Consider the following 25211-nt stretch of genomic DNA (forward strand, 5'->3'; position numbering starts at 1 on the left):
TCTCATGTGCTAAGAGCCCGTTCAGGAAGCCACTTCTGAAGGCTGAGTGATCAGGTCTCAGAGCAGATAAAGCCCCACAGTTGCCAAGGAGGCAGCTATTCTAACAGGCTTAGTTACACTTATCCTCTAATTAGTGCACTTTGAGGATAAGCTTTCTGTATTTAAAAATATTATATTTACCATCTAAATGACAGACCTCAAACTATAAAACTCTTAGAAGAAAACACAGGGGAAAAGCTTCATGACCTTAGATTTGGCAATGTTTTCTTGGATGTAACACCAAAAGCACAGGCAAAAGTAAAACTATATACACTGATAACAGGTAAACTGGACTACGTTAAAATTTAAACGTCTGCACATCGAAGGATACAAGCAACAGAGTGCAAAGGCAACCTACAGAATGGGAGGAAATATCTGCAAATCATGTATCTGGTAAGGGACTAACATCCAGAATATATAAAGAACTCTTACAACCCAACAACAGCAACGAAAACCAAGTAACTGCATTTTAAAATGGGCAAAGGACTTGAACTATTTCTCCAAATATGATATACAAATAGCCAACAAGCATATGAAAAGATGCTCAACGTCACTAATCATTAGGGAAATGCAAATCAAAACCACAGTGAAATACCATCTCACACCCCACACCCATTAAGATCGACACTATTTAAAAAGAAAAAGAAAGAAAGAAAATAACAAGTACTGGTGAGGATTTGCAGAAATTGGAATCCTTGTGCATTGCTGGTGGGAATGTTAAATGGTACAGCCATTATGAAAAACAGTATGGCTTTGAGATTAAAAATAGAATTACTATTTAAGCTTACAATCCCACTTCTGGGTATATACCCAAAAAACTGAAAGCAGGGTCTTGAAGAGATATATATACACCCATATTCAAAGCAGCATTACTCACAACAGCTAAAATGTGGAAGCAACCCAAGTATCCATGGACGGATGAATGGATAAAGAAGATGTGGCATGTATATACAATCGAATATTGTTCAGCCTTAAAAAGGAAGGAAATTCTGACACATGCTACAACACAGATGAACCTTGGAGGACAGTATGTTGAGTGGAATCAGCCAGTCACAGAAGGACAAATCCTGTAGGATTCCATATGAGATTCCTAGAGGAGTTACATTCAGAGACAGACAGGAGAATGGGGGCTGCCAAGGGGAGGGAGAGTCGATGATTAACCGGGACAGAGTTTCAGTTTTGCAAGATGAAAAAGTTGGTTGTACAGAAAGGGGAATGTACTTAGCTGAACTCTACACTAAAAATGATTAAGATAAATATTACATGTATTTTATCACAGTCAAAAAATTTTTAATTATGTTTATTTTGATACATAAATTATTTGGGGTATGTCTAAGTATCAGAAAAATTTTTTTAATTCTATTGAATTATAGTTGATTTACAATGTGTTAATTTCTGTGCAGCAGAGTGACTCAGTTATACATATATATTCTTTTCCACATTCTTTCCCATTATGGTTTATCACAGGATATTAAATATAGTTCCCTGTGCTATACTGTAGGAGCTAGTTGTTTATCAGAAAATGTTTAAAAAGAAACCCAAAACAACGGATAATACTTCTCAAAAGTGTATACTATTAAAAGTATAATAGAATACCTACACTAGTGAAGGTATAAATACACCACTAAAGAATGTCTGTAAAGAATTCTCTAAGGCTCCCCATTTTCTACAAGCCATGTATTCACAGGAAATTGAAGAGACCCTATTTATGAACTTTTAGCTGATATCTCCTCATGGATGTAATCCCCCAGGCCAAAAACAGAGAAAGGCAGAAATATCTCCATCTCTGAAGAATCATAAGAAAATTAGGTCATAATCATGCTCTGTGAATCCCAACATTTGAGAAAATGTGAGCAGGTGTTATCGTAAGGACCTTCAAATCTGACTGCAATTTCCCCTCCATTCTGTGATTCATACATCCTGGAAACTTCAGGTTTTTAGAGCTTATACTAAACAGAGTATTTCCACAAAGAATATTTTAAATAAAATTAACAACAACAAAAAAAGAAAAAATAGAAACCAAATAGCAAAATGACAGGTATAAATTGATAACCACTTCAGATGTGAAAGGACTGAAGCCCTCAAACAAAAGGCAGACGCCGTCAGGCTGGATGTAAAGGCGGGACCATCTGCCATCCCCCTGACACACAGACAAGGGTGCAGGACAATAGTGGCTGTGAGAGGCCTCTTTTTGTAAGGCCCCAGCTTCTAATGGTTTTCACATTTTTAAAGGGTTTAAAAAGAAAAAAAACAGGGGGCTTCCCTGGTGGTCCAGTGGTAAAGAATTCACCTTGCAATGCAGGGGACACGGGTTCGATCCCTGGTGAGGGAACTAAGATCCCACATGCCAGCGGGGCAACTAAGCCCATGCGCCACAACTACTGAGCTTGCGCACCTCAACTAGAGAGCTCGCATGCCGCAGACTACAGAGCACTCGCCCTGGAACCCGCCACAGCTACAGAGGCCGTGTGCCCTGGAGCCCGTGCATCACAATTAGAGAAGAGAAAACCTGCACACCACAACTAGAGAGAAGCCTGCGCACCAGAACGAAGAGCCTGCGCCCCCCCAACGAAAGATCCCACATGCCTCAGCAAAGATCCTGCGTGCCACAACTAAGACCCGACACAGACAAAAATAAATTAAATAAATAAATAATAAATCTTAGAAAAGAAAAAAACAATAAAATACATGGGACAGTGACCTAAAATGTTCACTCTCTGGCCCTTTAAAGAAAAAGCTTGCCAACCCTTCAGCCATAACAATATCAAATTACACTTTAAGACAAGAAATCTAACTGTGAAACAAAAAGGGACATTTCATAACAATAAAGGGTCAATACATCTGGAAGATACAAAAGTTAGAAATGTAATTGCACCTAACCAGAGAGTCCCACCCAAAATATGTGAAGGAAACCTGACAGAAATGAAAGAAGAAATAAACATTTCAACAACAGCTGGAGATTTCAATAGCTCAAGAGTTTAGTCTAACACCATGGATGACACAGTTGCAATTTTGGTTTTAAATGTCCTATTGACTGCAACTAACACCCACTGTAAGCTGGGGTTCCGGACGCAGAACCTGAAGAAGCTACTTGGCGTTTGTGTCCCTCAGACCACGGCCTGAGCACCAGCAGCCACACCGAGCCTCCCAAGAGAAAATAAGCTGTCTTCCCTGAGGTGCTGACAGAAGCACTGATACCCGCTCCGGGTTATACACTGGCCCTCCCCTTTGAAGGGACACGTTTAACTGCTGGAAATGCTAAGACACCTTGAAGCTGCTTCGTAATCACGAAAAAGCTACAGGCCTGCCTGGCTCCAGGAAGGATGGAGAAGACGGCTAAGCGGCCACATGGATCAGACTCGAGCTGGGATGCCCTGGCCGCAGATGAGGCAGATCCCACAGCCTAAGGTCCTCGCCCTCAGGAGGCTACCCGCCCTCCATGACACGGCAAAGTTTCCACACCCAGCAGACTTCACTGAGGTCTCCAGAAGTAAAACTGGAGATAGACCATTAACCAACACATCAGGCATGAAGACTGGAACTTACGTTACTTCTCAGGAGTTACTTTAAAATATGAAATCTACCTAGATGGGAGGGCAGTTTGAGGAGAATGCATACATGTTTATGTATGGCTGAGTCGCTCTGCTGTGCACCTGAACTATCACACTGTTAATCAGCTATACTCCAATATAAAATAAAAAGTTTAAATGGAAAAATATATGTATATATGTATATAAACTGAAAAAAAAAAGAAATCTACAATTAGACAATATACTCAAGGCTTACGAGCTCAATTTAATCTCTCCTTTGGGAAAAAATAAGAATTCTTATTTGACAGATAAGCTAATTAGGCAAACACAAAAACACAAAACCTACCCATCCCAATGGTTTATCTTCATGGTAACCAGGTGGTCTATCATTGGTTGTGTGTATTCAGGAAAGCCGGCAATAAACGTGCTGGAAAAAAACAATATTCAGAGTTGATGAGAATGTGGAGGAACAGGAACTCACACACGGCTTACGAGAACGTAAAACGGTACGACCGCTTTCAAAACCAGTTCCGAAGTTTCTTATAAATAGACAGAAATCCCCTTATAAGTACGTATCCAAAAGAAATGAAGATATATACATCCACAAAAAGACTTCTAAACAAATGCTTAAGCAGCTTCATTCATCGGAGCCCAAAACGCAAAACAACCTAAATGTCTATAACAGATGGACTAACAGATAAACTGCGGAACAGCCACAGACTCAAGACAGCTCAGCAACAAAGAGGAACAAGCTACCGACACACACAACAAGCATGACTCTCAGAAACCACTGCGCTGACAGAAAGGAGCCAGGCACAGGGGTCCATCCTTTCTGACTCCACTCGTGTGACATTCTACAAAAGGCATCAGCGAGCTACGGGCGGCTCCCGGAGCCGAGGTGCTGAGCCCTCCATATCTCAGTGACGGCGCTGGTCACCCAGGTGTGCGTGCTGCCAGCACTCGCTACTGTACGCTTCATACGAGGACAGCAGATGGAGCATAATTATGCCTTAAAAGTAAGAGTTACATCTCCTGAAAATACCACAGGAGAATTAAAAAAAAAAATCTCCAAGTGGGACAGGCCTTTCTAATTAAGACTCAAAACCCAGAAGCCAAAAAAGAAGAGACCAGTACATTCAAACACTCAACCAAAAGAGAAAAATGCTATCAGGAAAAACACACCATAAACAAAATCAAAAATATCTGCAACTACTATCACAGACAAGAGCCTTCTGTATAATGGAGTTCTTCCAAATCAATAAGAAAATGCCATCGCCTAGTAGAAAAATCATTAAAATTTACAGAAAAGAAAGAAGATGCAGCTCAAACATTCAGCCTCATTCACTGGGAAATGGAAAGGAAACTTTTGTCCATCTGTCAAACTGCCAAAGCCAGAGGGGTTGACAGCTGCTGCTGGAAGGCTCTAGAAGCGTACAGAGACACTGCTGGGGACAGCGTCTTGGCACAGCCTCTAGAGACAGCAAGTGGCACTGCCCAGGAAATTGAAAATGTAATGCCCTTTGGTTTAGCAATCCCACTTCTGTTAATTCACTCAGCTATAAGCACACAGGTGAGAAGTGATATATACAAGAATATTCACTTCACATCGTTTATAACAGCAAAAGACTGGACAGAAGCCAACGGCCAGGAAGGGAGATCTACAGGTCACACTCCATGTCCAGATATGGAAGGCTCTCCAAGACGCAGGACGTCACAGGCAGCGTACGGTGTGTGCGTTCTGCTGTATTGAAACAGGACACACAGAGCTGCCTCCTTACTGCTAAGAGCTCATCCTTATTACCGCAGGCAGACCTCGTTTTACTGCGCTTCACAGATGCTGCATATTTTACAAATTGATGATTTGTGGCAACACTGCATCGAGCATGTCGGCACCATTTTCCAGCAGCATTCGCTTGCTTTGTGTCTGTGTCACATTCTGGTAATTTCTGCAACATTTCAAACTTTTTCGATATTATTATTGTATGTGTTATGGTGATATGTGAACAGTGATCTCTCATGTTACTACTGTGACTCGCTGAAGGCTCAGATGATGGTTAGCACTGCTGAGCAATAAAGCATTTTTAAATTAAGGCATGTACATTGTTTTTTTAGACATAATGCTATTGCACACCTAACAGACTACAGTACAGTGTTAAGATAACTCTGATACGCACTGGGAAACCAAAAAATTCGTGCAACTCACTTTAATGGGATACTCGCTTTATTGCGGTGGTCTGGCCCCGAACCCACAATATCCCCAAGGTGTGCCTGTACTTGACCGAGCCTCTGAAGATGAGCACTTCAGGGGTTCCAACCTTGTGCACTGTGTGCCACCGCTCAGCGTGGACAGAAGGAAGTCGACACACCCACAGGCAGGATATGAACCAAATCTCTCTAGAAGACACAAGGAACTGGGGCCAACAGGGAGCCCCAGGGTAGAACCAGGTGCCTGGAAGGAGAGGTGAGATACACTGGTTTTCCCTAAATACCCCCTGCACCTTCTGAATTTTATACCACGAACATGTATCACTTATTCCAAAATATGCACTTTTATACTTCATGCGTCTAAGACACCCAATTGCTCACAAATATTGTCTGAACCTGCCACACCATCCACATAACCCCACCACGGACCTGACCACCACCCGTGTTACACGGAGGCTGAGGGACACAGCGGATGGCACAGAAGGCCAAGAAGGGAGAGTCACGATTTTACTCAACTCCTGTGCCGGCACACGGCACGTGCACAGCATGAACAGGGGCGCTGGGCGGGCATGCGTGTGCTACAAGGTGTGAGGTCTGGGAGAGTTGAGTCGGGGAAAAATCTTTGCTCTGGGCGTGACAGGAAGAAAAGCAGAGGCTTCACCAGCAGCGAGGTGGATTGAGAGCCCCCCTGAAGACGATGAAACCGCTTGAGAGAGAGTCAGAAGAAGAAAACAGAAAAGTGAGGACAGCAGAGAAGCTGTTGAAGCTGTCAGAAATGGAGGCAAGACACAATTCCTGGCCCCACATAACCTACAGGCCCCTGGCCCACCCAACAGATAGACCCACCCCAGGCCAGCATCCTGAACCTCCAAAGCGTCCAGAGACGCAGGCAGACAAAACAGTGGCCTCAAAGAAAAAACACTAAACAGAGGTCGGCCACCTGAGTTCTAGTGCAAGCTCTGGCACCAACTAGCGGCTGACCTTGGAGACGACGCATGGCTGGCACTGCCAGCCCAGGCAGCGCTCAGCACTTACTGAGCACTCAGTCTGCACAGCGGCCAAGTGCGAACCAAGAGGGGCGTCCACCACAGGGCGGAGGACTGGGGGAGGTGAGCCAAGGAGGATACATGGCCTGCTGGGGGCCGGGAGGCAGGGTGGTGGTGTGACAAAGAGAAAGCGCTCCGTTCTGCACTCAGACAAGTGACGGGGGTGGGGTCGTGGAGGCTCTGCAAGTGTACAGGACAGTGAGAGCTGGGCTACGGTGACAGCTGACCGGACAAGCAGAATGAACATTTGAGGGCTGTTAGGGATGCAAGAGTGACAGAACTAGGTCACCAACCGGACGTGGGGAGTGAGAGAAGGAGAAGCAAAACTGAGTTGATGATGTGAATGGCATGCTGTTCACCGAGTTAGGAAATAAGAGAGAAAGTTCACTCTGAGGTTTCCTTAGTTTGAAGAACTCATGGGACAGGAACGTGCAAAATGACTGGAAAGCAAACTACTAGAAAGCAAAATGTGACAAAATGCTTCTCTAGAAGGATGCAGTGTTGTGGTGCCAGCAATCTGTTAAGGAAATTTACAATTGCAAGAAGACAAACCAATAAAAATTGCTCACGACTGCTCGTTAAGTCACAGCAGAAAACAGCTGGGCAAACAGAAGAACCACCCATATGCACACATGCAAAGCCAAGGGGCCCGGACGACCACCAGCTGGCGAGAGGGAGACAAGCTGCAGTCCACGCGGTGGACCGCTACTGAGCAGCATGGATGAACGATGACGTACAGTGACAGGAGCCCGCGTGCCACGGGACTGTCCTACAAGTTCTAGAAAAGGTCAACTCCAGTGACAGAAGGCAGCTCAGAGGCTGTCAGGGCCAGGGCATGAGGGAACTTTCTGGAGCGACAGAAACATTCCCTGTGTTGACTGCAGCAGTGGTTACACAATCTGCCAAAACCCACATTTTAAATTAGTGAATTTTACTGTATATAAATCATATGTCATGAAATAGGAGAACACAAATAAAGCTAATTTTTAACAAAGGGTTTTGTCTTAGGAATACACAGGACGCTGAAAGAACAAGCCACGGGCCAGGAGAAAACATCTGCAGATCATGGACCTGAGAAAGGATTTGTGTCCAGAGCATAGGAAGAATTCTCAAAGTCTCAGTAAGAAGAAAACAACCAATCCAATAGATAAACAGGCAAAAGATTTGTCCAATAAGCCCGTGAAAAGATGCTCAACGTCATTAGTTGTTAGGAAAACACAAATTAATGAGCTCCTCCTGCACATCCATCAGAATGGCTACGATTAAAAACAATGACCACACCAAGGGCTAGCAAGGACAGGGTAAAATGATGCAGCCACTCTGGAAAGCCACCTGGCAGTTCCTTAAAACAATCAGGATCCAGCCACTTCACTCCCAGGTGTTTAACCAGATAAAGGAAAGCACCTGCCCAGAGACAGACGTGCACACGAAGGTGATCGAAGCCCTAACCTGGAAACCTCTAGATGTCCCTCACAGGGGAAAACGTGGTTCATCACACGAGGGAACTAGGAACGCGTGGGCACTCACGCAGGGAGGACACATCCGGGAGAGCAGGCAGAGCGCAGGCGGCCAGAACAGCACCCAGAGCCCACGCCACACGACTCCATTCACCCAACAACCCAGAGTGACAGGAACAGACCGGTGCCTGGAGAAGGGGCGCCCAGAAATCCTGTGGAGACGGGTCTCTATCTGCATTGTGGTGACAAAGCTCTGTGCCTGTCAACACTGATCAGAACCTACACATTAAATACGTGCAATTTCCTGTGTGTCACCAGCACCGTGACAAAGCTCTGAGGCAAAAGTAGAGGTAAGACGATGCTGGTCCCCCCCACCTGATGGTCTTCATCCACATGTTTCAATTCCCATCCATGTGTCGCACACTCCAGTCTCCAGGAGAACCATCCGCACATCGGCCCATGCGTCCACTCAGATGTGCTGCGAGCCCCGCGTGTTCAGTGAATCTGAGCTCCGGACCGTCCCCAAAACCCACAGGCGTTTTCTCCCTCATGGTGCACCCCAACACCTCCACTCTCCTGACCACACCCACTCTCGCCAGAGGACCCAACCCTGTGCCCTAGCTGTCCCCTGACCATGTCTCACACGTTGTGAGGGGCCCTGGCCACCCTCTGATCATCCCCTACCTTGTAAGGGGGCCCTGTCTCCTTGCTTCCAGTTACCAAAATGCAGTCACAGTGGTATATTCAAAATGCAGATCTGACCGTCAAACCTGGTTCCCTGACCTCAGGACAACCCAAGGCCCCACTCTGGCTCAGAAGCCCCACCACCCCAGGCTGACTCTGGACCCTTCCCTGCAGGGCTGTCCCCTACCCCACACCAGGCTCCCTGGGCACAGTTCCCTCTACCACGTGCCCCCCTCCCCTCTGCCCTGCCGTCCAGGCTGACAGCAGGACCCTGGGTGTCAGCCCTGCCTTGGGGCAAGGGAAGAGCTCCCCCAAGCGCCCTGTGGTGATGGGGTACAGCCACAGACCCTGTCCCCCATGACTGCTGGACCCCTCCTCACAGACTGCCTCTCATCCACAGAAGTGTGCAGAACCCTCTGTGGAAGACAGACCCTGAGCCAGCCCATCTATGAAACGCAGACCAGCTCAGAGACCTCAGCCACAAGAAAAGCATGCCAAGGCCAAAAACTACGAGTTCTTTTACCCATGAAACTCAGGCAAAGGTAAGAGATTCCCCATGTAAAATATATGTTCAAATATTAACAATCAAAGGAAACAGAATTAAAATAGGAAAGAACTGATAAGGCACAGAAGACCATTAAATGTTGAGGAAAGGTCAAAAGGATGCTAAAAATACAGTGTGCTTGGTCAAAGATTGTTTCTGGGAAGGAGGCCAAATGCCACGTTAAAAAAAACAAACAAAAAAATCTGTCCATGCTGGTTATGGAGAAGTGTAGTTTCTGCATGGTCTGCACAGCAGGGGTATTAGGGAATCTACCCATAAGACCCATATTAGTTAACAATTTTAAAAAGCACTGGCGCGTTTCCTCTCCCAATTTAAGGCAAATAAGTCACTTCATAAAATCATGCCCGTCTTGAATTAGTGTTGCAATGAGTTAACTAAGACATGTGGACTCACTGCCCCACTACTTACTTACTTAAATTAAGTTTTGATGTGATTTCTGCAAACCACAGTTAGGGATGTTAAATATTTATTCCTTGACCTGATTTCTCAAATACCTCTTTCTTACTCATCTCATAAACAGGCTAGAGATAACTTCAACTTGGGAAACACTACTTTATTGAAACAGAAAAAGAAGGACAGTCACTACCAATCTAAGAATTCATTCTGAGAAACTCCCCAGTGGAGCAGCGGCCATACAGAAAGCAATGCCCAGTTTTGGCTTGTGGCTATTCTCTGTAAAAGACCAAGCTCTCAACGAAAACAGGCTGGTTTAAGAGAAAAATAATCACCCAGCACTGTTCTTGAAACTCTTAATACCTCTTTAAGAAATGAGCACCCTTCTCAGGACCAGACCCTGCACTCCCCTTCTCCAGTCCACCCCTGACCTGCTACTGTCCCTTTGGATTCATTTGCATTTTACAAAGTTTTATGTTAACAGAATCATACACTATGCACTCTGTCCAATCAATCTGACACAAAAGTTTCAAAAGTTTTCAATTCCTTTTTTAACTTTCCACACATAAATTTACCCTTAGTGGACCTTCCAGGCTGAAGAAACCAAATGGTGGAAACCGATCTGTGACTCAAAGAAATCACTATATTTTATGATGAATATTAAAACTTACCTTATAACCAGGAAACAGTTAGATCTGTTACCAACAGTAAAGTAGTCAGCTGTGGTCAAAATATCAATCCCATGAGGGAAGGTACCCTAATGAAAAAATAAAGTGGAAAAAAAAGAGACAAAAATTATTTTATTGAATAAAGGCATTTTCAAAGTTTGATAATCAAATCCACATATGTTACTTTTATGAACAAAGAAGCATGATATAAACAAAGCTAAAACTACACACCACTTAACCGAACTCAACCAAGGACTTCCAAGTCAGGTCACTTTACTAACTGCCTCTCCAAGGCTGGACACTGTGCTAAAATTATTTGAACCACTTAAAAATTTTTTTCCTAACAATTCAAGCATTTCAACTTTAAAATGTTGTAAGAGCCCTTTCTTTAAACCACACACCATAAAAAGACATCAGGTTTCGGCAGAATTAAAGCTTCCGATTTCATTCAACCCGTGCCCCGGCGGCCAGAAGGACCCCAGCGTCCCCTCAGAAGGGCCCCAGCGTCCCCTCAGAAGGGCCGGCGCCTGCCTGGGCTATGAATCCTGGACAAGAGCCCACCCCCCATGGCTGGCAGGAGAATGAACAAGACAACGACTGGGAGGCCCCATGTGGGGGCCTGACAGCCAACACCCAGGACCAGACTCTGAAACAGGGGGTTGGGGAGTTGGGGACAGCCCCCCTTAACACACCCAGGGACACACTCAAAGCCTAGGTCCAGGCCCCACCCCGAAGTCTGCAAGTTATTATTGATACCACTCTCTGGTAACAATACTTGAAAATATGAAAACAAGACAAATAGGGGTTTTTTTTTGGGCTGCGTTGGGTCTTCGTTGCTGTGTGTGGGCTTTCTCTAGCTGCGGCGAGCAGGGGCTACTCTTCATTGCGGTGCATGGGTTTCTCATTGTGGTGGCTTCTCTTGTTGCGGATCATGGTCCCTAGAGTGTGTAGGCTCAATAGTTGTGGCGCATGGGCTACAGGGCACATGGGCTTCAGTAGTTGTGGCTCACGGGCTGTAGAGCACAGGCTCAGTAGTTGTGGCGCATGGATTTAGCTGCTCCACGGCATGTGGGATCTTCCCAGACCAGGACTCGAACCCTTGTTCCCTGCATTGGCAGGTGGATTCTTAACCTCTGCACCACCAGGGAAGTCCCCAAATAGTTTTCTAAAAGGACATAAATGACAAACTTTCGACCAAGGAGTGAATGCCTTGCTGTCACCAACCATAGGAGGGTGTGGTGAGGTCTGGGTCCCCAGAGCCCTTCCCCACTCTGAGCAAGCCGTAGACTACGGACCCACTGACTGCTAACCTCCCACACTGTCTCGAGGGAGCCCTGCATATGAAGAACTTGGGATCTGACTCCAAATTGTCAACAGACCCCAGCATGTTCGCCACGGACACAATGTCAGAATCAGAGGTTTGGTTCCCAAGCCAACCTAAAAGCCTCCCGACACAGCTCAGTGCAGGGGATGGCCCCCCACCACCCAAGAGGCAACCGCACGCCAGGCTGACTCCTGCTGGACTCCAGTCCACCCCAGACCAGCCTGAGGCAGAGTCAGATAAAGGCCACTGTGGCTGCAGGAGGAGGTGATGCCCTCTGCTCCACCACCCAAGCCTGCCGCCCCCTGGGCAACGTTCAGATGCCTCCTGACACCCCAAGATCTTCTTGGTCCGGCCACTGCATACCGAAGTGTCACATCTCTGTCCAGACAGCTCATCCCTGCAAGGAGGGACAGAACGGACAGAGGGGGCTGTGTTCCAGCAAATCCCTCCCAAGGTTTCTCTGGGAGCCGGGAGTGGAGGCTCAGGACCCCTCGCTCAGGCCTGAGTCCCCGGTGGGCAGAGGTGAGCCTGGACGGAGAGATGGGCACCCCCACCAAATTCCTCCTGCAAATTCCCCCGTCGCTGAAGGTGGCCAAAGACAGGGTCTGTGCTCGCACCCAGGAGCCCGGAGGACATCCCACCCCAGGGCCGTGGACAAACACGCCCCCTGCTGCCCCTCACTTGCGCTCCATGCCCTCAGCAAGTCCATCACACATGGCCTCGCCCCATGTCTGGGAACGCATGTGCCCTCTCCACACTCCCCTCCCACGCCCCCATTTCCTTTGGCAGGTTCACATCCTTCTCCTCCTCGTTCCCGTCAAGCTGCAGAAGGATGTCACTGAGTGCAGGCCCACAGTACGCACCTCTTAAACATCGGCATGGCTTTCCCTGGACTGCGCAGGCCGGTTTTACCATAAACACCAGTGCACAGGGAGACAAGGAGGGTAAGGGCACAAGGACCCTAGCTGCTCACCTTCATTCCCTGATGGACCCCCCAACCTGAGTGGCCCCCACGCTCCGACTGCGCAGGGAGCGGTACTGCCCAGCTCCTGATCGCCCTGGTGTCTTCTGGAACCTGGGGCTCTGCCGACAGGGGTGCCGTGGGGGCTGGAGGTGGGAGGGAGACACCTCTTCTCCTGGGTACTTTCAGGGTACCCAGTCTCCGCTGGTTCAGCCTCCAGCAGTTCCCTTCTTGATCACAGCCCCGCCCTCCTCTGCAGGCCCAGATCTTGGCCTGCGGGCCCCTCGACAACCCCACATTTCTCCCTGTCAGCCTCCCTCGTCCTGCGGGCAGCACTTGCTGCCCTGACACAGCAAAGCCTGTCGCCACCCGAGGTTGGCATCTGTCTAGTGACCAGCTTTCTTCTAAGTTTTCAGGGCTCCAGGTATTCAGGACTAAGAGACACCCAAGGATACTGGGTCTCAGTCACCCCCCAGCCACGGAAGGAAGGCTGTGACCTTACTGGGCTCCTTCCACAGACAAGCACACCCGCAGAATGAGGCAGCACCCCAACAATTCCAAGGTAGCACGAATTCAAGTTCAAGATGAGTGATTTGGTTCCCTCTCTTTGGCAATGACTGTGGAATCCGAGACTTCGTTTGGACCCATCTTGGCATCAGTTTAGCCTTAACGTTGCATTCAGAACTGGACACCTCACCTCAAGGGCCCGGCCCCTCCCACACACACGCTCACAGCTCACAGCACAGGCTGCAGAACCTCCAGCTTAGCCTCCCTCCTCTCCACCCCTTGGCTGCTCTGTCGCCTTTGATGGAAGGTCAGCAGATCGGCCGCCCTCCACAGACCTGGTCCAGCCTGAAGCCCCGCTGGCTCCTCTCTCTGCTCCACCCTGAGTGCTGGGGGACCCCTCGCCAACACCCAGGCCATGTGGACGGAGGCGCCTCACCCAGCAGCCCACACTTCCGGCAGAACTTCCCACCGTGCCCCAAACGACACCTCTGTGGAAGCCACAGCTGCAGCATCACCCCCTCTCCCTGGCCTTTGGCGGCCCAGGAAGGGCGAGTGGACCCAGCACTGGGAACGCAGGCCCCGGTTCAACAGCAAGGCCGGCCCCGCTGTGGGAACCCTGACAGACTCGAGGGCATCCAAGGGGACAGTCCCTGCATGCACGCTTTCTCGCAGACGTCCAGGCAGGAGTCTTGGAATCCCGTGTTTGTCCAAGCCTTCCCTCTTGTGCATGCCCACCTCTCCCGTCCTCCCACCTGCTGAGCAGCCACTCTGCGTGGGCTCCCCTTGGTCCTGCAGCCTGACCTCTGCCCCTCAAGGCCCATCACCACTTGTCCCCAGTATCACCTGCTGATCCCCAGGCCCACAATGCACTCACCTCCAGCCCAGATCTCTCTCCTGGGCTCCCCTGGCCATGGGAAACTGACCCTTGAGATGGCTCATTTGCTGCCAGACTGGCCACGTGTCCCAGGGTGGTCATCGTCACACACAGTATGAATGACTTGGGGATAAAGGCCACACCTCCCAGCCCAGGCTGACTGCAATAAGAGGTTCAGGGCCGGGGGCACGATGTCAAGTCAGGAGGGGCCATGGGGCGGCTGGCAGGCAGAAGCTGGCTCCTTCCACTCGTGGGACAGGCAGGGGTCACGTCTCTGCCCCTGCCCTGCCAGGCTCCTCTGCCCACACCCCTCCAGCGCCCACGGGCAACTGCTAACATCAGAAGGCCCCCGGCAATGCACAAAGCACTGATTTCTGACGTGTGTGAAAATTACTTACACATTCAAGTTTCCTGTAAAACAACAACTAATTGTTTAAAACTTGTGTCAACACTCACCTGAGTCACATTATGAGTGAATCTGCGACCAGAAGTCACAGTATGAAGTACTAGCTTATTCTAGGTAAATTCTTTACCCACGTTTGTAGCTTTACTATTTCTACTTCTACATCTACAGGAAGTTTTAGGAATGAAGATTTTTGAAAATAGCCATACCTGTCTTCCCACGTTCTCCTGGAAAGCAGCCTAGGAAGAGAAGCACAAACACAGCAGTGAGTTAGGTGTGCACTCGCTGGACATGAGTGATGGACGCACAGCAAATCCAGGACAAATGAGCCATGACTGTTTTTTAAATAAAGATCCTCAGTGCTGGCCACTCAGAGCCTCAAGGGTGGTTTATCTTTCTGATTTTACATCCTGGTGTGCTTTAAAACCATGATTTAAGAATTTTATAAAATCAGCTTAGCGGCCCAATGCTGAGCTTCACGCCAAAGCCTAATTCAAGGTCTTAGATACAAAAATAAGAATAGAGTCATGGGCTTCCCTGGTGGCGCAGTGGTTGAGAGTCCGCCTGCCGATGCAGGGGACACGGGTTCGTGCCCCGGTCCGGGAAGATCCCACATGCCGCGGAGTGGCTGGGCCCGTGAGCCATGGCCACTGGGCCTGCGCGTCCGGAGCCTGTACTGCACAACGGGAGAGGCCACGGCAGTGAGAGGCCCGCATACCGCAAAAAAAAAAAAGAAAAAAAAAAGAATAGAGTCATATCTGTTTGGTTAACTAAAAGCCCAAAACACAAATCATTTTCCTGGGGATGTGTGAGGACAGCTCACAGGACAGTGACCCTGAGTGCCGGGTCTCCCCATGCTGTCCTCCCCAGGACCTGCCACGGACATGCTCCATGTCCTGCTCACAGGCCCAGAGCTGGGCTATTCACAAGGTCAAAACATTACCTTAGAATGAGGCATCCTTAGGTGGACCTTCTTGCCACCAGCTAGTAAACGCCCAAGGCGTGCAGCTGCGCACAATGCAACCTCATCGCCACGCGCCATCCACCAGAGAGACAGGTCAGAGGGCAGAGGGCAGGTGGCTGGTGGCTTCAGGGAGCACCTGGGAGGGGTGACCCTGCCTGCAGACGCAGCCCCAATGCCTGGGGCAGGAGCTTCCTGGAAATGAGGTCGTAACCTCTAGGGCTTTCATTTCAGCTACAACTTCATCATCCCCTGCGGGGCGCTGGGAGGAGCACATGCAGTTGTGCACAAGGAATGAAGACAACGGAACACAAAGACCCCCACGTGATGTTTAAACGTGCACCCGACACCTCTGGCAGGAAACAGAGAAAACCAGAAACTTGGTCGTCTCCAAGATCTCGCACTTGGTGGCCCTGGGGAGGCACAGCTGGACTGGCACTGCCCCAAGGGCCCTCATGCAGCTTTCACACTGGGAGCAGGGAGACTCGACTTTTGCTATGTACCATTTTGCACCTTTTGCAATAAATTCATTAAAGAAAATTTTAAAGCAAAAATGAAACCAACCAAAAGGCAATGGAAAAAAGATACAATGCCAATTTATGTAACATGCAATATTTAGGAACACATTTACTATTCTGGTGACATCATTTAAAAGGTAAAAAATAATACGAGATGTACATGAAAAAGCACAAGTCCTAAGATGGTGACACAATGTTGAAAAAAAAGAAATGGGAGGAATGGCTCTACCCAGTATTAGGGTTACTAGAGAGCCATGGTAACCCAGACAAAAAGACAGGCACAGATTGATGGGACAGAACAGAGAAAATCTTTAGGATCGAGAGCTAAGCAACGAATTCTCAGATTCTCAGACTTGACACCAGAAACATGACCCATAAAAGAAAAAACTGGTAGGTTGGATCTCATCAAAATTTAAAAAACTCTTGTTCTCGTGAAAGACCTTGTAAAGAGGATGAGCAGACAACCCAGAGACTGGAAGGAAGAACCTACAAACCACTCGCCCAAGAAAGAAAAGACTCCTGAACTCAACAATAAAAACAAACAACCCCGTGAGAAAAGGGGCAGAAGACTTTGCTGGGGCTCAGGGCAGGCCACCCAAGCCACATATTGATATTTTGATTTAAAGTTACTTGAGAAACGGCCAGTAGAAGAAAAATGATATTAAAAACACTCTGACTGTGAAAGTAGGAATAAATCTCCCATGTGAAGGTACCCTCCCCATTCCAGGAGGAGAGAAAGCGTCCTCATCACCAGTTAGGGAAATAAACCTTGTCACTTCTTCATGAGCCTCTTTGTTAAATCTTCACAAATAACTGTTTCTTTGTCTGAAAATGATATAGAAACAGCCTGCTTTGGTCACTTTGTGGGTCCCATTTTTATGAGACCTCCGTGTATACGAATTACCTTGTTTCTTTTTCTCCTGTTAATCTGTCTCGTGTCAATTTAATTACTAGACCAGCCAAAATCCACCAAGAAGGACTGGTGTGGGGGGAGGAATTTCCCCCTCCCCAACAACTTAAACAGACACGTCACCAAAGAGGATACAGGTGGTAAATATCACATGAAAACTTGCTCAACATCACTAGCATCGCCATCAGAGAAATGCAAGTTAAAGCCACAATGAGCTACCATCACACACCTAATCAGAGTAACTAACGCAAAAATAATGACAACACCAAATGCTGGTGAGGCCATAGAAAAACTGATCACTGACAGAATGATGGAGGGAAGGTACAATGGTGCAGCCCCTCTGGAAAACAGCAGGGCCCTTTCTTACAGAACTAACCATGCAACTACCATATGACCCCAAAATTGTATTCTTGGCATTTATCCCAGAGAAAGAGAAATTGTGTTCACACAAAAACCTGTCCATGAATGTTTACAGCAGCTTAATTCTTAATGGTCCCAAACCAGAAACAACCCAGAGACCCTACAATACATGAACAATTCAGGCAGCTGTGGCACAGCTGGCCAGGGGACGTGACTCGGCCAGGGAGGAGCAGGAAGGAGGGGCTGCCAGTACTGCCACAGCCTCGATGGACCCTGGGAATCGTGCTGCAGGAAAGGCAGTCCCAAAGGTCACACCGTGTGAGTCCACATATATCACATCAAAAACTAATACGGGGTTTAGTACTAAACATCCAATTTGGCGTCCAAAGAAAAAGACTGGGACTCGTAGCTACACCCAGGCTTCAAGGACATCTAAGGTCAAGAGAAGTGTGGCTCCCTGGCCCCATTCCCTCCTCCTGAACCTGCCGCCAGAAGCCAGTGGCCGCTGGGGAGACACATTTGGGGGCCTGCTGGGCACTTTCTAACATGTACAACAACTAGCATTGAACAACCACTTAATGGGACATCTTTTCACAAATTCATAAATATATTCACCGTGATTAACCGGGTGGGCCTCCAGTCTGTCACTCTCCGAGACACCCAAGTATGACGGGAAGGCCATCCTCCCAGGGCTGCTGGTGGTGGTGAGAGCCTCCTGGCACCTGACAACCCGGAGAGGTGGTGCCCCCAGGGCACAGGACAGAGAGAAGACAGCTCACCACCCACACTGAGCTCCCACCTCCTGGGCGCTGGGGAAAGAGGCCCGAGCTTGCTGGGCGGGCTCCCAAGGAGAGCACAAAACGAGCACAAACAGGAGCCAAAAAGGACGAAACACGTCTTCACGAGGAAGCAGCTTTGCAGTGAGAGAAATTTCATCCCCAATAATTAGGGACTTGATCCTGACATTTTCAAATGAGCTTCGAACAAAAGCACCTTTCACTGCCTTAGCCTTGCACCACTTAGGTAAGCAGGGGTCACTTAGGTGGTGTTTAATGCAAAGAATTTCTGCTGATTTTAAAGGATTTTAATTTTAACTTGAAAAAAAAATTATTTCTGTCGTTTTATTTCACCTCTTCCCTAGGGTAAAAAGTATCAGTGCTTCGATTTTATTATTGCTTCCCAAAATTAGCTCTTAGGTTCCAATAAACAGAAAAGAAAATATAAAAGAAAATATAAATATATATATATATATTTTTTAGGCCACACTGTGCTGCTTGTGGGATCTTATGTCCCTGGCCAGGGATGGAACCCCAGACCCCCTGCAGTGGAAGCACGGAGTCCTAACCACTGGACCGCCAGGGAATTCCCCAAAAGGTAATTTTTAAGGACAGATTTAACAAACGATTCTTACTGTATTTCAATGAGGCTTACAATTACTGCCTGAGGGTAAATATCAGGGCACAAACGTGAAGACTTCTCAAAGAATCACCAGGCTTCCTACTGATGCTCAAGACAAAAGAAGAGAAACCGCAGGACACAGATGAGGTCCTGAGCTTTCCTGGGAAACTTTTCTTGAAACCAGAAAGTTTCAAGGACCCCATGTAATTCAGGGAACAGAGAGCAGGCAGGCCATCAGCAGCTGCAAGGGAGCAGGGGGCTCTGTGACCTGATGGAGCCCCTGCCTCTGAGGACGGAGGCTGCGCTTCCGTGTCACCCCACCAACCAAAAAGCGAGGCTGCAATGCTGATCCCTGGCCAGACACTCACTCGTCAAACAGACAGCAGCACCCACTGTGCACACTTGCCCACTCCTGAGCTGTGGACCCTCCAGGCCCCCTCTCCATCCCCACCTGGATGGGGGCAACCCATCCTGACCCACCCTCCACGGGCTATAGCCCACTCCTCGGCTGGGACCCAGAGGGAGTGGGAGCCACCCTCCATGGGCCCCCATCCCCTGGGCATCCCTCCTGCTTCACAAGCCGGTGACCACAGCCTCTCCGGGGAGCCGGTCACAGATCAGAGCCACCCACACCCTCAAAAAAAGGAACAGGACAGGAAAACTTACAGAGGCTGCTCTCCTGCAGTTTACATCTCGGTCAAACACGGCAGCGATCACCAGTGCGCTGTGAGAAAAAGGGAAGGCGATTAATGAAAGGGAATCTGCACAGACGCCTGGGACGCTGACCCCATAGTCTCCCTCCTCCACATGCCCACAAGCCCGTCTGTGGCTCGGGGGCCTTGGCTAAAGAGACGCTCATGGGGCAGCGAGGGTGGCCAACCCCAACTTCATGAGAGCCAGCAGAAGTCACAGGGAGGGTGGCCTCGTGTACAGGCCTCACGGGGCAGGACGAGGACGGCAGGGTCGGGGCAGGATGCCAGGTACAAACAGAGAAACGCGTGGGCAGCCAGCGGGGCCCAGAAGGCCAGCAGGAGCGATGAGTCCTACATCTCCCCAGAAACTGTAGGCAAGCACAGAGAGCAGCTCTGATGGTCCTACCCCCACAAGCCAAACCACGACCGAGCTCCACAAGAAGGAAGCCCCCAGGCTCACACTGTCCACCAGCTTCACTGAAACCTCCCTTCACTACATGATCACCCTCAACCATCGGGGACAAACCAGAAGGTACTTAAGTGCCCAGTCGGCTTTGGTAACAACAGAAAACAAAGTGGGGACAAAGTGCTGTGTCTAAGTGTGACTTGTAAATTTGCATCTCCTATCAGCCCACAGAGGAAATGTTTGAAAAAGGGTTATTCAGACACACAGAGATCACCTGAAAGGGGTGCTGCCCTCCCACCCGACAGCCATTATGTTTGGTACTGAAGTTGTAGAACCCAACCCTACAAATCTGTCAAAACCCACAGAACTGTTCACGACAAAGACTGAATTTTCCTGAATGCAAATTAAAAAGAAACTATAGGAAGTGGGGTCCTGCAACAGCAGAGGAAATGTGCCTGCGTTACACAAAGACACTACACTCGATGGACGGGGAGGAGACACGGGAACTCTCTCCTCCGGGGCGGGTGTGTTTCTCACAGGGGAGGGTTAGCAGTTCTGAAACAACTGCATGTGGATGCCACAGAGGAGGGAGCCAGGATGAAGCAGCACTGATCACAGGAGGCCAGGGGACCCGGCACTGGGCTGGAATCGCAGGTGTCCACGCAGTTGGCCAGGCCGGAGGTGCAAAGGATAACACTGTGGGAATGGGAGTGGAATCCATGTCCTGGATTCTAAATACCACTCTCCACTATGAGGAACACAGACTCCTGGAGGTGGTTGACTCCAGGGCTGGGGTGAGGGAAAAAGAAAAGCCTGGGGCATCCTGTCATGCTAGAAATTGAGAAACCATTAAAAACAAAGGCGCAAGGGGGCAGGGAACACAGGGCACAGAAACCAACCTGAAATTGCTCCCGACAGCCAAAGGCAGAGCAATCTGAGCAACAAAATAACCAATGGTGCTAGAAGATAATCCATGGTCCACACTGACATAAGCAAACAAAGGAGCAAAAGGCAGAGGAGACATGTTTTCCTATGAAAGAACCACCATCGCTAGCCTAGCGCAGTACCCGATGGGTGCTGGGTGTGAAAACTGGATAGTTACAGAGTCTCAAAGTACCCCCAAAATGTTTATTATTTATTTTTAAAAAAGTCACTTTACAGACCTCAACTGGCACAGTGAGTTTGGGACGCACCCCAAATGCGACACCAAGACGGCAGGCACAGCACCAAAGAGCAGCTGCGCTTTAACCACTGGCCCCACACAACGCTCATTCCTCGGTCCCCTTTGTAAGAGGTCGATATTCAGGGAAGCTGGTGAAGGGCTTTTATGGGAATGTCTATTATTTTTGCAGTTCTTCTTTAAGCCTGAAGTTAGTTCCAAATTTAAAGTTTTTTTTGAAAAGCCACTAAATATCTGAAGATTTTTCAAGATCCAGTGTTAGTATTTGGGGTCCTTTTACTAGTTGAAGCTGAAATTAATTTCAGCAAAACTCTATTAACAGAAAGTTATTCCCTTTTCCTCTCTCAACTCTTTATTATATTATAAACTACAGCCAAAATGAGATTTTTAAAAAAATACTGGGCTTAACACTAAAGGAAATTCATCACCAGATTAATCGATTCCATTTCAACATCATAATTTTTTTGTTAACAAAATCTTAGAAATCATTAAACTGATCATTTAATACTGTGATCTTTCAATAAACAAAAATCATACAACTACTGTTCTTTTTTTTTAATTGAAGTATATAGTTGATTTATAATGTTGTGTTACTTTCAGGTGTACAGTAAAGTGATTCAGTTATACATATGTGTGTGTGTGTGTGTGTGTGTGTGTGTCTATTCTTTTCCAGATTCTCTTCCCTTACAGGTTATTAAAAAATATTGAGTATAGTTCTCTGTGCTATACAGTAGGTTCTTGCTGTTTATTTTATATATAGTAGTGTGTATAATGCCATTTGCAACAACATGCATAGACCTAGAGATTACCATACAAAGTAAGCTAAAAACAAATATATGATATTGCTTATATGTGCAATCTAAAAAAAATGATACTAGTGAACTTACATACAAAAGAGAAATAGACCCACAGACATATAAAACAAACTTATGGTTACCAAAGGGGAAAGGCGGGGAGGGATAAATCAGGAGTTTGGGATTAATGTATACACACTACTGTTCTTATCAAAAACATGTTTGGTGTTTTATTCTAAATGTATTCTCATCATTGATGGAAAGTTAAGTATTATATTTGCATATTAGTTTAGAGCCTTTTTTACTTTTATTTTTTATTAATATTTATTTATTTGGTTGTGCTGGGTCTTAGCTGCGGCAGGCGGGCTACTTAGTTGTCAGGTTGCATGGCATGCGAACTCTTAGTTGCAGCATGCGTATGGAATCTAGCTCCCCAATCAGGGATCGAACCCAGGCCCCCTGCGTTGGGAGCACAGAGTCTTAACCACTGTGCCACCAGGGAAGTCCCAATAAGAGCCTTTTGAAAAACTCCATAAGATCATATGTATTCTAGGAAAAGATACTAACCAAGAATTTCTGCTTTACTTTAACATCTGACACCAGAAAAATGTTGACATATCTATAATGCCTCTGTACCAAAAGTCCACATTTTACACTGAATTCTTGAAATTTCCTGTCAATCTATTTATCCTAAATTACAATTTTTAAATTATGGAACACTGATTAATGAGGAGAGAATGGAAAAAAACGTAGAGAATAAACTTAAAATCACCTGCCATCCTAACCCTACAGGCCACCATAACCCCTGTAAGGTCACTACTAAGTTATGCATCGAACCGCTCTGACTACCAGGCCTCCCAGCTGTGGACGCTCTGGCCCTGCCTGGGGCAGGCTGGGCCCAACTTCAACCTAGCTCCTTGGTGCAGCCGAGACCACTGAGCCAAGTCCAAGTTCCACTCTGTGCCACCGCCGCGCCGTGCAGGTCAGCCTGCGGGGCCTGCTCTGTGGGGCCAAACGGAGACAGCATGGCTTCAAGTCTGTCCGCTTACGCTGTGACTGAGCCAAAACATTAATGAACTCCTGTGCCGAAGGGTCCTTCCCAGCTTTGTCGTGTGTGCTACCTCCTTCCAGCCCCTCCCCTGCACCTCAGTCGGCAGCTGCAGGGAAGGGGCTCTACCTCCTTCACTCTTCCAGCACACGCTCCCCCATAGTTACCTGGCAGTGACGGGGCCCAGGCCAAGCTCGGGCGTCCCCACCACAGGTGGCGCCGCTTACATTCTCCTGCAGACCCCTCTCTGTGTTCGGCCTGAGGTGGGTCTGTGGGCCTCCCGCGCCCCCGTGGCAAGGTCCAGCCCACTTGGCTCGGTCCCTGTGGTCACTTGCCACACAGCAATGATTCCTGGAGAGACTGTGTGTCGTGGGAGCCCGGCAGAAACCCCCCTGAATGGCACGCAGTGGTCTGCCTCTGGGCGCAAGCCTCCTGTCCCGTCACGGTGAACACACCCTGCCTGTGGTCACAGGAGCAGACCCCGAGCTCACAAGGGCCACAGGGCCAGGCCACCGACTCAGACACGCAGGGTGAGGCTCATCCGAAGGCCAGCTTCTGAAGGGCTTGCGTTGGCTACAGCCTGAGAACCTGACCCTGGGGCACTAGAGACAGGCCCAACCGCCTCCATCAGGTTGTTTCTGCATTCACAAGTAAATGGCTTCAAATACTGGCTGCTTTATCCATATTTTACCAAACTTCACAGAACACAGTAGGACAAATATAACAAAACCACTTAAAAAGCACAGCTCTTAGTCAAATATAGACTCAAGTTAATTCAACAAATCCACTGTGTATATATCTACGAATGCAACAAGTTTTAAATACTGTCCTGATTTGGACTCAATTTTGAAAATTACTCTAATTTCACACTTTCAGAACAAAACTGGCTTATCTAGAAATACTAGCATGTTTCAAATAAAAGTAGGTATGACAATATTGTTTAAATATCAACATGAGAGCTCCCCCAGGGCCCCCATGTCCCATGTGCTGTGAAGTTTTCCTCAGCAGGATGGGGCTGAGCATGAGTCATGTGCTTTCACTTAGAATTTCAGTGAGAGGTGCAGGGGCCAGACTGTAGCCAGCAAGGACCATACCGACCACAGCCACTGGGGCTGGAACACTCTCAGGTATCTTCACCTGTTTGCTTTCGCTGGGAGAGTTCAAGTAATACTTCACCCAGGATTTCCCAACACAGAAAGATGGTCTGTGTCAAACAGAAAGGGACTTTCTTTCTTGTCCGAGTCAGGGGAGCTGCGTGCCTGGACCTGCTCCGAGCTCCAGGCACCTGGTTTTAGCAGGTACAGCAAAAAGCAGATCTCACCCCGAACTCAATTGTTGTTAGTTTGTGTAATATTTTGTAGCAATAAAATACAAAATATACTTTTTACCTTAATTAACAGTAATCTTGTCATTTCAAAGTCAAAAACGTTTTAAATATCAGACTAATAATTTCTTACCCATCCGTGTTGTCTAAAGGTTTCAAGTCACATTGGTTTTGGAATAAATTACAAGACGTGGGCTTCCCTGGTAGCGCAGTGGTTGAGAGTCCGCCTGCCGATGCAGGGGACACGGGTTCGTGCCCCAGTCCGGGAGGATCCCGCATGCCGCGGAGCGGCTGGGCCCGTGAGCCATGGCCGCTGAGGCTGCGTGTACGGAGCCTGTGCTCCGCAACGGGAGAGGCCACAGCAGTGAGAGGCCCGCGTACCGCAAAACAAACAAACAAACAAAAAAAATTACAAGACGCACGTGTGGCTTTCTCTAAATCAGAAGAATCAAAGCTCATACCAGCTGACACAACGGCGAAACACAAGACGTCTTTAAAGTGCTTTTCATTCGCAGCAGAGCTAAAATGGAGTCTGAGGGGAGACCTACCAGGTGGACGGGGGGGAACACTCTGGTCAACAATTGCCACTTAACTTTTCTCGAAAAACAGGAAGGTTACCTTCCCCCTGGAGTCCGTCATCAAGAAACGCTGAGTGGGAACAAGACGTAGCTTTGAGCAATGCTTGCCATTTCCTGATTTTTCAGGACAATCTTGCCCTCGAGGAAGAGATCTGGGAGCCAATCCCCAGGCACTGCCCACGCTGCCCTGCTCGCCCAGCTTGCTCCGGGAGGCTGAGTCGGGCACTGCCCCTGGTGCGGGAGGGGCCCTGCAGGGTTGATGTCAACAGGAGCTCGGCTTACAAAAGAGTTTCAGGTGAGGAAATCGCTAGAAGGTGACAACCAACACACATGCTGGCAACAGGGATCTTTTTTCCTTTTCTTGCAAATTAGCTTTTGATTACTGG

At 48.0% G+C, this 25211-nt stretch overlaps 1 protein-coding gene across 2 annotated transcripts in view; it reads right to left on the bottom strand.

Annotated features, from left to right (window-relative positions):
* The window catches only part of TBCD (tubulin folding cofactor D), a 177047-nt gene that overhangs the window by 47367 nt on the left and 104469 nt on the right, over positions 1-25211 (bottom strand). For both annotated transcript variants that reach the window (XM_060132925.1, XM_060132924.1), the window contains exons 15-18: positions 19470-19527; positions 14866-14895; positions 10591-10676; positions 3916-3996 (exon numbers count right to left, since the gene is read on the bottom strand). In XM_060132925.1, the coding sequence (XP_059988908.1) occupies positions 3916-3996; positions 10591-10676; positions 14866-14895; positions 19470-19527 (255 nt within the window). The remainder of the gene's footprint in view (positions 1-3915; positions 3997-10590; positions 10677-14865; positions 14896-19469; positions 19528-25211) is intronic.

Source organism: Lagenorhynchus albirostris, chromosome 20 (assembly GCF_949774975.1).
Source record: "Lagenorhynchus albirostris chromosome 20, mLagAlb1.1, whole genome shotgun sequence".
In the NCBI taxonomy this organism is placed as follows: Eukaryota; Metazoa; Chordata; class Mammalia; order Artiodactyla; family Delphinidae; genus Lagenorhynchus; species Lagenorhynchus albirostris.